The sequence below is a fragment of the Heterodontus francisci genome, chromosome 4 (assembly GCF_036365525.1).
Source record: "Heterodontus francisci isolate sHetFra1 chromosome 4, sHetFra1.hap1, whole genome shotgun sequence".
Taxonomy (NCBI): domain Eukaryota; kingdom Metazoa; phylum Chordata; class Chondrichthyes; order Heterodontiformes; family Heterodontidae; genus Heterodontus; species Heterodontus francisci.
The window spans coordinates 15,364,620-15,378,050 of record NC_090374.1 but is presented as its reverse complement, the minus strand read 5'-3'; the positions used below and the strand labels follow the sequence as shown (position 1 = coordinate 15,378,050).

Genomic DNA, 13,431 nt, shown 5'->3' with positions numbered 1-13,431 from the left:
TGCAGGTACACCTACAGTGCTGTCAGGAAGGGAGTTCAAGGATTATGACCCAGCGACAGTGAAGGAAGGTCAAGAATATGAATATCTGTCCAAGTCAGGATGATGAGGGGAACCTGGAGGTGACAATTTTCCCACAAGCCTGCTGCCCTTGTCTTTCTAGGTCAGGGGTCACCAGTCTTTTCTGTAGTGGGCTACTTCTGATAAAGGAAAAGTATCACCAGCCACCCGTCTGCTAGCTCCGCCCGCCCCGCTCACTCTGCCCGCTCCTGCTCGCTCCCCTCCTTCTTGCCGCTCGCTCGCCCACCCGCCCCACCGCTCGCTCATCCTGTTGTGACATCAGTACACGGTGACATCAGGACTTGCATGCGTGGATTAATGCTGGCAGGATGACGTGGGCGATTGGACTGCGCTGTCAGGAGCTACTCAAAGTCTGACATAAGCTACCAGTAACTCGTGATCAACGTGTTGGCGACCCCGTTCCAGGTTTATGGGCTTAGTCGTGGGTTTTTCCAACACTGGAAACAAGGGGTCAGCCTTGTTGACCCCAGGTGGCTCGGCAGAGCTGACTGTCTATGTTCAAATATACCTGCTCTGCATTCCCCTCGTTTGAACATCGTGCATATGTCTGCTTCATCCACCATTAAAATACACCCAATACCATTAGTCAAGAAGGGTAACAGGGATAAACCAGGTAATTACTGGCCAGGATTAATATCAACTTGGAGAGGCAGGGATTAATCAGGGGTAGTCGGCATGGCTTTGTCAGGGGGAGATCGTGTCTAACTAACTTGATTGAATTTTTCAAGGAGGTGACTAGATGTGTAAATTAGGGTAAAGCAGTTGATGTAGTCTAAATGGACTTCAGTAAGGCTTTTTGATAAGGTCCCTCATGGGAGATTGGTTAAGAAGGTAAGAGCCCATGGGATCCAGGGTAATTTGGCAAATTAGATCCAAAATTGGCTTAGTGGCAGGAAACAGAGGGTAAATGGTGGAGGGTTGTTTTTGCGAGTGGAAGCCTGTGACCAGTGGTGTACTGCAGGGATCAGTGCTGGGACTGATGTGTACATTAATGATTTAGACGTGAACATAGGAGGTATGATCAGTATGTTTGCAGAAGACATGAAAATTGGTGGTGTCGTAAATAGTGAGGAGGAAAGCCTTCGATTACAGGATGATGTAGATGGGCTGGTAAGCTGGGTAGAGCAGTGGCAAATGGAATTTAATCCTGAGAAGTGTGAGGTGATGCATTTTGGGAGGACTAACAAGGCAAGGGAATATACAATGGATGGTAGGACTCTAGGAAGTACAGAAGGTTAGAGGGACCTTGGTGTACTTTTCCATAGATCACTGAAGGCAACAGCACAGGTAGATAAGGTGGTTAGGAAGGCATATGGGATACTTGCCTTTATTAGCCAAGGCATAGGATATAAGGCAGGGAGGTTATGATGGAGCTGTATAAAGCGCTAGTTAGGCTACAGCTGGAGTGCGGTGTACAGTTCTGGTCACCACACTATAGGAAGGATGTGATTGCACTGGAGAGGGTGCAGAGGAGATTCACCAGGATGTTGCTTGGGCTGGAGCGTTTCAGCTATGAAGAGAGACTGAAAAGGCTAGGGTTGTTTTCCTTAGAGCAGAGAAGGCTGAGGGGGAACATGATTGAGGTATACAAAATTATGAGGGGCATTGATAGGATAGATAGGAAGAAACTTTTTCCCTTAGCGGAGGTGTCAATAACCAGGGAGCTTAAATTTAAGGTAAGGGGCAGGAGGTTTAGAGGAGATTTGAGGAAAAATCTTTTCACCCAGAGGTTGTTGGAATCTGGAACACACTGCCTGAAGGGGTGATAGAGGCAGGAACCCTCACAACATTTAAGAAGTATTTAGATGAGCACTTGAAACACCACAGCATACAAGGCTATGGGCCAAGTGCTGGAAAATAGGATTAGAACAGATAGGTGCTTGATGGCCAGCACCAGACATGATGGGCCGAAGGGCCTGTTTCTGTGCTGTATAACTCTATGACTCTATGTCTCAATAGTGAATGCCTCTTTTCATTCAGTTATCCAGGGTATTAGGCCAACAGTATTATAAGTATTGAGGTGTCAGTGCGAGGACTCAGCCTTGGCTCAGTAGTAATGCTCTCACCTTTTGAGTCAGAAGTCTCGCTCCAGAATGTAAGTATATGCTCCAGGCTGACAGTCCATTGCACTGTCAGATGAGATGTTACACCAAGGCCCTGTCTGCCTTCTCATGTGGACTTAAAAAATTCCGCAGCACTATTTCAGAGAAGATCAGGGGGGGTTTTCCTCAGTGTCCTGGCCAATATTTATTCCTCAACCAACCATCACTAAAAAAAAAATCATCTGCTCATTGTCACATTGCTGTTTGTGGGAGCTTTCTGTGCACAAATTGGCCGCTGTGTCCCCCACCTTACAACAGTGACTGCATTTCATTGACTGTAAAGTGCCTTGGAACTTCCTAAAGTATTGAAGGCGCTATATCAATACAATTCTTTCCCTCTAGTTTCAGTATAAATCACTAATCCCGAGATCCCAGCAGACAGGTGTACTCAGAAAGGCAGCAGGTCAGTGAGAGCTCACTCTCGGGCCCCGTCAGAAAGAACAGGATCAGTGCACTCACCCTGCAAAGTACCTTTCAGAAAAATTAAGTCTTCCAGTAAAATCAAGTGACTTCCAAAACTCGATTTCCCTGATGAAAATAGTTTCCAACATCCTCAGAGCTTACAGCATAACATGCTACTGGGCTCTGAATAGACAATTTTATTCCAGATTGAAAATAATGTACACAGTAAGGTATTAAGAAGAAATAATTGAAAGGCTGTGAGTCACAGAGGGATGTCTGGTAGCAAAGCAGTCACAGAATCTTATAGCACAGGAGCAGGCCATTCGGCCCCATCCTGCCTGTACTGGCTCTTTGAAAGAGCTATCCAATTCGCCCCACTCCCCTGCTCTTTCCCCAGAGATCTGTATAGTTCTCCTGTTTAAGTACATATCTAATTCCCTTTTGAAAGTTACTATTGAATCTGCTTCAATAACGCCTTCAGGCAGCACATTCCAGATCACAACAACTCCCTGTGTAAACATATTCTCCTCATTTTCCCCCTTGGATTTTTGCCAATTATCTTAAATCTCTGTCCGCTGGTTATCATCCCTCCTGCCAGTGGAAACAGTCTCTCATTATTTACTTGCTACCAAACCCTGTCATAACATTGAACACCTCTACTAAATGTACCCCGAATTTTCGAAGTGTCAGCTGCTTTTCAGTGGGTTCAAAGCCCAACTAGGAGGCAAGTGTAAAAGCCAAGGCTGACATTCCAGTGCAATAATGAGGGAGTGCTGCACGGTTGGTGGTGCTGACTTTCACATGAGATGTTAAACCAAGGCCCTGTCTGCTCCCTGAAATGTAAAGATCTGATGGTGCTATTTTGAAAATGAGATGGGGAGCTTTCAATATTTATCTGTCAATCAACACCACAAAAACACACTGCTGCTTGTGGGAGCTTGCTGTGCGTAAATTGACTACTGCATTTCCTACATGACAACAGTGACTTCATTGGCTGTCAAGTGCTTTGGCATGTCTGTGAAAGGTGCTATATAAATGCTCGTCTTTCCTTTTCTAAGGAGAACAACCCCGTGTCCTTGCACCTTAATGAATGAGTCAAATAGGGAAATATGGAATAATGCCTATTAATGGACTGTAGTAATGTGTTTTATGAGGAGTTATATATCCTCAGAGACTGTGGACTGGAATTGTTTGAGTAGAGAAATTAAAATTTAGTTGTGAAAAGTAGACAGTGCTGGTGCTAATTATTTTACTGTTGGATGATGCTGGTTTAGATTACTAATGAACTGAAAAGGAATATTCTCTCAATTATCACAGGAAAAAATAGTTTAATTATCTTGAATGGGATGAGGTGATATTTTGATCCAATTCTTTATGTATCTAGGGCGAGAAAAGGTCATCAGACCCATAGAGACTGATTGTCGTGATTTATCAACAACTCCATTATTGTTATATCAAGTCGTAAGTGGGAATGTAAAAGGTGAACTACACGGACTGTAGCTTTTCTCTATCTAGCGACTACTACGTGTCTATACAGAGAGTTACATCAGGTCTACAGCACATAGACAACCCAGTCTTCTTAATGGCTTCATGGCGCTATTTATGCTCCATACAAGCTTCCTCCTACCCCCTCTTCCTTTAACCTGATCTATTCCTTTCTCCCTCATGTGCTTACCTATCACCCCCTTAAATGTATCTATGCAATTCAACTCAACCACTCATGCAGCAGCAAGTTTCACATTCTAACCCCTCTCTGGGTGAAGCGGTTTGTCCCGAATTCCTCATTGGTGACGATCTTATATTTTGGTCTCCTCCACAAGTGGAAACATGTCTACGTATGTCCTTGATTATAGATTTCTATCAGGTCACCCCCTCATCCTACCAGAGAAAAGAGCCCCAACCTGTTCATCCTTTCCTCAGTTCTGGTATCATCTTGTAAATCACTGTTGCACCTTAGAGACCAGAACTGTGCACAGTGACTCCAAGTGTGGTACAGGGATCAGTGCTGGGGCCTCAACCATTAACAATCTATATTAATGACTTGGATGAAGGGACAGAGTGTACTGTAGCCAAATTTGCAGATGAGAAAACAATAGGCAGGAAAGCAAGTTGTGAGGAGGATACAAAGTGTCTGCAAAGGGATATAGATAAAGTGAGTGGGAAAAAGTTTGGCAGGAGGAGTATAATGTGGGGAGATATGAGGTTATCCACTTTGGCAAGAAGAATAGAAAAGCAGACTATTATTAAAATGGAGAGAGACTGCAGAATGCAGCAGTACAGAGAGAACTGGGTGTTGTACATGAATCACATAAAGTTAGCATGCTGGTACAGCATGTTATTAGGAAGGCAAATAGAATGTTGGCATTTATTGCAAGGTGGATGGAGTATAAAAATAGGGAAGTCTTGCTACAACTCTACAAGGTTCTGGTGAGACCACACTTAGACCACTGTGTACAGTTTTGGTCTCCTTATTTAAGGAGGGATATACTTGCATTGGAGGCAGTTCAGAGAATGTTCACGAGGTTGCTTCCTGGGATGAAGGGGTTGTCTTATGAGGAAAGGTTGAGCAGGTTGGGCCTATACTCATTGGCGTTTAGAAGAATGAGAGATGATTTTATTGAAACATATAAGACTCTGAGGGGGTTTGACAGGGTAGATGCTGTTAGGGAATTTAAAACTAGGGGGCACAGTTTCAGAATTAAGGGGTCTCCCATTTAAGATGGAGATGAGGAGGAATTTCTTCACTCAGAGAGTCTGAATCTTTGGAATTCTCTTCCCAGAGAGCTGTGGAGGCTGAGTCATTGAATATATTTAAGGCTGAGATAGACAGATTCTTGAACTGCAGGGAAGTCAAGGGTTATGGGGAACAGGCAGGAAAGTGGAGTTGAAGCCAAGATCAGATCAGCCATGATCTTATTGAATGGCAGAGCAGGCTTGAGGGGCCGAATGGCCTACTCTTACTCTTTTCTATTTTCTTATGTTATGTCTAGCCTAACCAAGGTTTGATACATTAATGCAACTTCTCTGTGTTATATGTTCACTCCCATCCTTTGTCTCATTTCATGCCTATGCAGCAATCATCTTCCACACTTCCTGGGAGAGGCTAAGAGCCATATTACAGGGAGAGGACATTTACCTACACAATATAAATAACACCCAGTGAGGGATGAACCTGAATTGAGCCATGCCAGCAAATGCTGGACGAGGATTAATTCTGGATTGGCTTCCCTCGCTCCCTTCAACTCGGAATCTGAATATTGCCTGCCATCTTATTGCACTGCGCAGCAAGCTATATAAAAAAAAGCTGAAGTGTTAACTCTTTCTCTCTCTGCAGATGCTCCCTGACCTGTTAGACGTTGCTAGCATTTTATGTTTTTATTATTAAAAACATTTCTATCAACATGAGGGATGGGCAACAAATGCTGGCCTCACCAGCGACGCTAGCATCTCAATGAAAGAATTTTGTTTAAATTACGACAGTAATGATTATCACCCCAATTCAGTCCAATACTCGTGGGTACATGGTTTAGCACCACAGGCTATTGTAAAGTGAATGTCTGATTTTGAACCTGCATCAATGGTGTTTACAACTGACCTGTGGGTGTGATGCTAGGTTGGCCTGGAAATATTTTCATCAACGCATATACTTATAATCATGCCTATCTAGTATTTAAAATATTTTATTCCATAAATAATATATACAATAAGAGGACAAACTTCTTTATATCAAGACACGTGTTAGCCGCAAAGTGTGATCAGGATAGTGTGATAAAAAATAAATATGAAGATCACAGGAAAAGCATACTCTGAGAAGAAAGACTTTTGATATATTAGAAATGGATATATTCATTGTTTAGTCCTAATTCAAAATTGCTTAATCCAAATTAACTGATATATCAAAAGGAAACAGCACTAAATTCCTACTTTGCTGTGTTGTTTGTCTTGCTTAATTAAAATGATTGGATAATTCATTTTTTGTGTGGAAAAGGACTGTGAATTATGATGATAAACTGCATACATGTTCTGAGGAATGTAATGATGTTCTCTTTTAACCACAATTCGATTACAATATTAAACAAAAATCTGCACACAATCACTATTTCTGCTGCATCCAAAAGGTACTATTTAATTCTTATAAAGGAAATAACATTTAGACAGCTGAGCATAAAGAATACTTAGGATTTTCTTCAAAGTTGAAAGTTTATTCATTGCTTAACACGACAAAAGGTTACATTCATTGAATTGTTCGGGTGGAGAAGTTGGAGTAAGTTAGATAAACCTGCTGTTACTACACTAGCAGAATAGGGTAGGGTCTTCACAAGATAATATTTCCAGCTCTATAATGAAGGGAGAGGAGCACCGATGAGGTTTGTTCTGCTAACTAGGCCAGACTGTTTGCCCATTAAATATTAACACGGCTCGAAAGGTAAAAGTCAGCTTTCCTCTCCCCACCTCCCCCCCTCCGCCTCAATTTTTCTCTCTCTTTGTGTTTTCTCCCTCTATCATTTGTTCACACATACACACCATTCACTACTGCCTGACTGAGATCTGTGGAAGCTCAATCATTGAGCATATTCAAGACTGAAATCGATAGATATCTGGATACTAATGACATCGAAAGATATGGGGATGACGTGGGAAAGTGGCATTCAGATAGATGATCAGCCATTTGAATGGTGGGGCAGGCTTGACGGGTCGAATGGCCTACTCCTGCTCCTATGTTCCTATTTGCAATAACAAGGAACTGTGTTGGGGGCTAGCGTAGGGATTATACAGATACATAGGAACAGGAGTAGGCCATTCTGCCCCTCAAGCATGCTCCTCCATCTAACCTGATCTGAACTTCAACTCCACTTACCCACCTTTGGTCCATATTCCTCGATACCCTTACCCAGCAAAAATCTATCAATCTCAGTCTTGAGAGTTTCAACTGACCTCTCAGCTTTTCAGGATAACCAAGTTCCGAATTTCCACTACCCTTGGCATGAAACATTCCAAACCTGGTGATGCCATGGCACAGGGAGCAAAACTGAGATGCCCTTTTAACCAAACGCACATTGCATTATTTTTCCACTTTTCAAAGCAAAACTCATCAATTTCAACCATTTGTAACCCAGTTTATCACTGGAAGCAGTACACAAGGCAACTTTTAATTCAGCGATTGCAAAGAAAACAGAAAATAATCCCAGCCCACCCAACACCCACACCCCTCCCCCAATGTTCTGAAAATTGAGAACTTACCTGCAGGTTTCATGTAATATTGCTCTATATCTGACATGTCGGTTTGTAGTACACACTCAAGATAGCTGAGGATAACTTTCCTACTGTAGTAATATCTCATGCCCAATAGTAAGGTGGGCACACAGCAGGTCAGCACCAAGGACTTGGTCAGATAAAAGCACATTACTATGGAGACAAGGGAGAGAAATAAACGATACCTGTCAGAAAAGAGAATGGAGTGTTTATTTCGGAACAACCCCAGAGGAGAGACACACACATAAATAAAAATATATATACATTTACTGCCCATTTTGTTGTTGTGAAAGTAATAATTCCCATATATGTACTTACATAACTTGTTTGTCTCAACTGCAGGAGATGTTCGCAAGGGTTCCCAAACACAGTTAAGTACTGCGTTTTTTTTTAACCTGTTCTACCATCAAAACCGACCACATCATTTAAACAACAGTTCGGTCAAATTGTTAACACAGGTTCTGCTGAGTGGCATAGCAAACAGTGTGGCATCTTCAAACAAAACCTCCTTACCTCAATACACATTGTGTCTTCACACAGCAAACAGCTCACAAACCTAATGTTTTTTTTTTATAAAGAGTCTGAAGTGGGATTAGAAACAATCTTCGGTATTATTTTAAAATTCTAAAAAAAAAAAATCTGTTCCCTCAGTTACCTTCCCCTCTCCTCCCGGTCCCTCCTCCAGCCTAGTTTCTCCAGCCTGTTGTGGGCAGAAGATTCCGGGCTGGATTGCGCAGCGCATTCACTACCTGCTGCGTGGGCACGTGGGTCACAGCAACGGCGCCACAGGCTGGCTCCCGAACTGTGGGGGCGCGGAGCTCACGTCACTTCGCAACATTAAGAAGAAAAGGCGCATGTCCAAAGAGTGCTTCTTCCCGCTCTGTTTGTATGGGATGTTGGTTCATATCCGTGGATGGTAAACATTGCCATGGGATGTTCCTTATCTGTGTATATGGCATATATTCCCACTGCATGTGTGAGATATAACACTGCAAATGCTGAAAGGCCAAATAGACGGAAAATACTGCAGAGGTACACAGCAGGCCAGTCTCAGCAGGGACACGTGTGATAAGGGGACCCGAGGTAAGAGTGCTGAATTACAGATACCATGTTGGTGGTAACCTGGGTAAAGCTAACATATTAAGGGTACAGGAGTAGGGGGGTAGATGGGTAAAGGTACATGGGTAAGGGTAACCTGGGTAAGGTTACCAGGATTAGAGTAACCTGGGTAAAAACACCATGTTATGGTTTCATGGGTAAGGTTACCTGTGCAAATGTATGTGCGTTCTCAAGCAACCAAGTTAAGGGAACCCGAGTTATTGTAACCTGGGTGATGGTACAGAGGTGAGGGTACAGGGGCGAGGATACATGGGTGAGGATACATGGGTAAGGGTACAGGGCTTGAGGGTACATGGTTTGAGGGTACAGGGTTTGAGGGTCACCTGGGTGAGGGTACCAGAGGCGAGGGTATAGGGTTTGAGGGTACAGGGGTGAGGGTAAGCTGGGTGAGGGTACATTTTGAGGTTACTTGGTTTGAGGGTAAGCTGGGTGAGGGTACAAGGTGAAGGTGCAGGGTGAGGGTATAGAGTGAGGATACAGGGTGAGGATGCAGGGTGAGGGCGCAGGGTGAGGGCACAGGGCGAGGGCACAGGGCGAGGGCACAGGGCGAGGGCACAGGGCGAGGGCACAGGGTGAAGGTTCATGGTGAAGGTTCATGGTGAGGGTGCAGGGTGAGGGCACAGGGCGAGGGCACAGGGCGAGGGCACAGGGCGAGGGCACAGGGTGAAGGTTCATGGTGAAGGTTCATGGTGAGGGTTCATGGTGAGGGTACAGGGTGAGGGCACAGGGTGAGGGCACAGGGTGAGGGTACAGGGTGAGGGCACAGGGTGAGGGCACAGGGTGAGGGTACATGGTGAGGGTACAGGATGAGGGCACAGGGTGAGGGTACAGGGTGAGGGTACAGGGTGAGGGCACAGGGTGAGGGCACAGGGTGAGGGTTCACGGTGAGGGTTCACGGTGAGGGTTCACGGTGAGGGTACAGTATGAGGGCACAGGGTGGGGACACAGGGTGGGGGCACAGGGTGAGGGCACAGGGTGAGGGTACATGAGGGTACATGGTGAGGGCACAGGATGAGGGAACAGTGTGAGGGCGCAGGGTGAGGGCGCAGCGTGAGGGCGCAGCGTGAGGGCGCAGCGTGAGGGCGCAGCGTGAGGGCACAGGATGAGGGAACAGGATGAGGGAACAGGATGAGGGAGCAGGATGAGGGAGCAGGGTGAGGGTGCAGGGTGAGGGAACAGGGTGAGGATGCAGGATGAGGGAACAGGGTGAGGGTACAGGGTGACGGTACAGGGTGAGGGTACAGGGTGAGGGTACAGGGTGAGGGTACAGGGTGAAGGTTCAGGGTGAAGGTTCAGGGTGAAGGTACAGTGTGAAGGTACATTGTGAGGGTACAGGGTGAGGGTACAGGGTGAAGGTACAGGGTGAGGGTACAGGGTGAGGGTACAGGGTGAGGGTACAGGGTGAGGTACAGGGTGAGGGTACAGGGTGAGGGTACAGGGTGAAGGTACAGGGTGAGGGTACAGGGTGAAGGTACAGGGTGAGGGTACAGGGTGAGGGTACAGGGTGAGGGTACATGGTGAGGGTACAGGGTGAGGGTACAGTGTGAGGGTACAGTGTGAGGGTACAGGGTGAGGGTACAGGGTGAGGGTACAGGGTGAGGGTACAGGGTGAGGGTACATGGTAAAGGTACAGGGTGAGGGTACAGGGTGAGGGTACAGGGTGAGGGTACAGGGTGAGGGTACATGGTTAGGGTACAGGGTGAGGGTACAGGGTGAGGGTACAGGGTGAGGGTACAGCGTGAGGGTACTGCATGAGGGTACAGCGTGAGGGTACAGCGTGAGGGTACTGCATGAGGGTACTGCATGAGGGTACAGGGTGAAGGTACAGGGTGAGGGTACAGGGTGAGGGTACAGGGTGAGGGTAGAGTGTGAGGGTAGAGTGTGAGGGTAGAGTGTGAGGGTACAGGGTGAGGGTAAATGGTGAGGGTACATGGTGAGGGTACATGGTGAGGGTACAGGGTGAGGGTACAGGGTGAGGGTACAGGGTGAGGGTAGAGGGTGAGGGTAGAGTGTGAGGGTACAGGGTGAGGGTACAGGGTGAGGGTACATGGTAAAGGTACAGGGTGAGGGTACAGGGTGAGGGTACAGGGTGAGCGTACATGGTTAGGGTACAGGGTGAGGGTACAGCGTGAGGGTACAGCGTGAGGGTACTGCGTGAGGGTACTGCGTGAGGGTACTGCGTGAGGGTACAGGGTGAGGGTACAGGGTGAGGGTAGAGTGTGAGGGTAGAGTGTGAGGGTAGAGTGTGAGGGTACAGGGTGAGGGTACATGGTGAGGGTACATGGTGAGGGTACAGGGTGAGGGTACAGGGTGAGGGTAGAGTGTGAGGGTAGAGTGTGAGGGTACAGGGTGAGGGTACAGGGTGAGGGTACAGGGTGAGGGTACATGGTGAGGGTACAGGGTGAGGGTACAGGGTGAGGGTAGAGTGTGAGGGTAGAGTGTGAGGGTAGAGTGTGAGGGTACAGCGTGAGGGTACAGCGTGAGGGTACAGGGTGAGGGTACAGGGGAGGGTACAGGGTGAAGGTAGAGGGTGAAGGTAGAGGGTGCAGGTAGAGTGTGAGGGTAGAGTGTGAGGGTAGAGTGTGAGGGTACAGGGTGAGGGTACAGGGTGAGGGTAGAGTGTGAGAGTAGAGTGTGAGAGTAGAGTGTGAGAGTACAGGGTGAGGGTAAATGGTGAGGGTACATGGTGAGGGTACAGGGTGAGGGTACAGGGTGAGGGTAGAGTGTGAGGGTAGAGTGTGAGGGTAGAGTGTGAGGGTAGAGTGTGAGGGTACAGGGTGAGGGTAGAGGGTGAGGGTAGAGGGTGAGGGTAGAGGGTGAGGGTACAGGGTGAGGGTAGAGTGTGAGAGTACAGGGTGAGGGTAAATGGTGAGGGTACATGGTGAGGGTACAGGGTGAGGGTAGAGTGTGAGGGTAGAGTGTGAGGGTAGAGTGTGAGGGTAGAGTGTGAGGGTAGAGTGTGAGGGTACATGGTGAGGGTACAGGGTGAGGGTACAGGGTGAGGGTAGAGGGTGAGGGTACAGGGTGAGGGTAGAGGGTGAGGGTACAGGGTGAGGGTAGAGTGTGAGGGTAGAGGGTGAGGGTACAGGGTGAGGGTAGAGTGTGAGGGTAAAGTGTGAGGGTAGAGTGTGAGGGTACAGGGTGAGGGTACAGGGTGAGGGTATCAGTAGGCAGTGCCCACTGCCCTCACTGTCTCAGTTTGCCAGTCCCAGTCTATGTGAAATGAAGCGTCTGTAAATGGAGGCGACGCGAGTGCATCCACAGGAGAATCGGGCCACTCGGCCGGTTTGCAGCATCCTACCCCTGCGCACCGCCTGGTGAGTATAGCTCCCGTCCAATCCAGCTGAGCTCCACTTACATTGGCAATGCCGTTTCGCGATCGTCTGGGGTTTTTTTCTCATTTTTCAAATGATTTTCAGACTGAAAACTCTTAAAAGATTAAAATGAAGGCCACATTAAAGTGTCTTTTTGTTTCTAAAATAAAAAATAATAATTAAATAATACAAATCGCACACAGTTCTGTATATTTGTATATATTTAAAAGAAATAATTTCAGTAAATCCCGGCTACGTTTCGCTGCGTAAAGCCAGAGACTGTATTCCTGGGAATATTATGTGCCACAAAATACATCTTAAAGTGAGGTAGGGCTTGAAAAGCACCGAATTTATATTTCAAATGAAAATGAGGATGGAATTGCGCTCACCGGTCAAACAGGAGTAAAACAGAAGGATCTTGGGCTGCTGTTTTAACCCTCTGAATGCCGTGTTGGGGATTCTCTCCCTGATCCCTTCGTTAAAGATGCGGCAGACACTCTCCTGGTCGCTGAAGTCAAACTCCCGAATGAAGATAGCCTCTCTCTTCAGCTGCTGCTCGTCTGTCGCTGTCTCCACTGGCGATGAGGATCCAGAGGAGGGGGATCCAGAGGAGGAGGAGGGGGCGGAGGAGGCTGCAGCAGCCGCTGGCTGTGGGCTCGGTGTCTCCGGCCACATCTGGCTGGACGAGACGATGGGGTCGTTCCTGGAGTTTGGCATCTCTTCGTCCGCCACGATTTTAGTCTCGCAAACCATTTTGGCATGCAAGAAATGCATAAAAAAAACCTGGCGTCGCCTCAACTTTCTTTTAAAATAAAAGACAAAAAAATAAAAAACACAGACAATGTGGGGAGGAGGAGACAGAGTGGGGAAAGGGGGAAGAGATGGAGGGGGAGAGAGAGAGAGAGAGAGAGACTCCCCTGTTATCTGCTCCTCCCTGCAGCAGTGCTGAACTCACAGCGAGTGAGCCGGACTTTCTCTCTCTCGCTTTATTTATAGGGTGGAGGGGGTGGGTGGGGGGGGGGGGGGGGTCCGGCTGTCTCTGCTCTTCAGTTGGACAGGGAAGCTTCCCCATGTGATCCGGGGTGGGTGGAGATTGTGGATCAAACAACTCTCCTATCTCCCATTTGCGAATACTATCACATTTTCTGTCGCTTCTGTGCATC

The 13,431-nt window shown here is 47.0% G+C and overlaps 1 protein-coding gene across 1 annotated transcript in view; it reads right to left on the bottom strand.

The window, feature by feature from the left end:
- The window catches only part of nat8l (N-acetyltransferase 8-like), a 123,301-nt gene extending 110,075 nt beyond the window's left edge, over positions 1-13,226 (bottom strand). The window contains exons 1-2 of the mRNA XM_068029204.1: positions 12,658-13,226; positions 7,824-7,988 (exon numbers count right to left, since the gene is read on the bottom strand). Of these exons, the coding sequence (XP_067885305.1) occupies positions 7,824-7,988; positions 12,658-13,042 (550 nt within the window). The 5' untranslated portion in view covers positions 13,043-13,226. The remainder of the gene's footprint in view (positions 1-7,823; positions 7,989-12,657) is intronic.
- Positions 13,227-13,431: the final 205 nt, after the last annotated feature.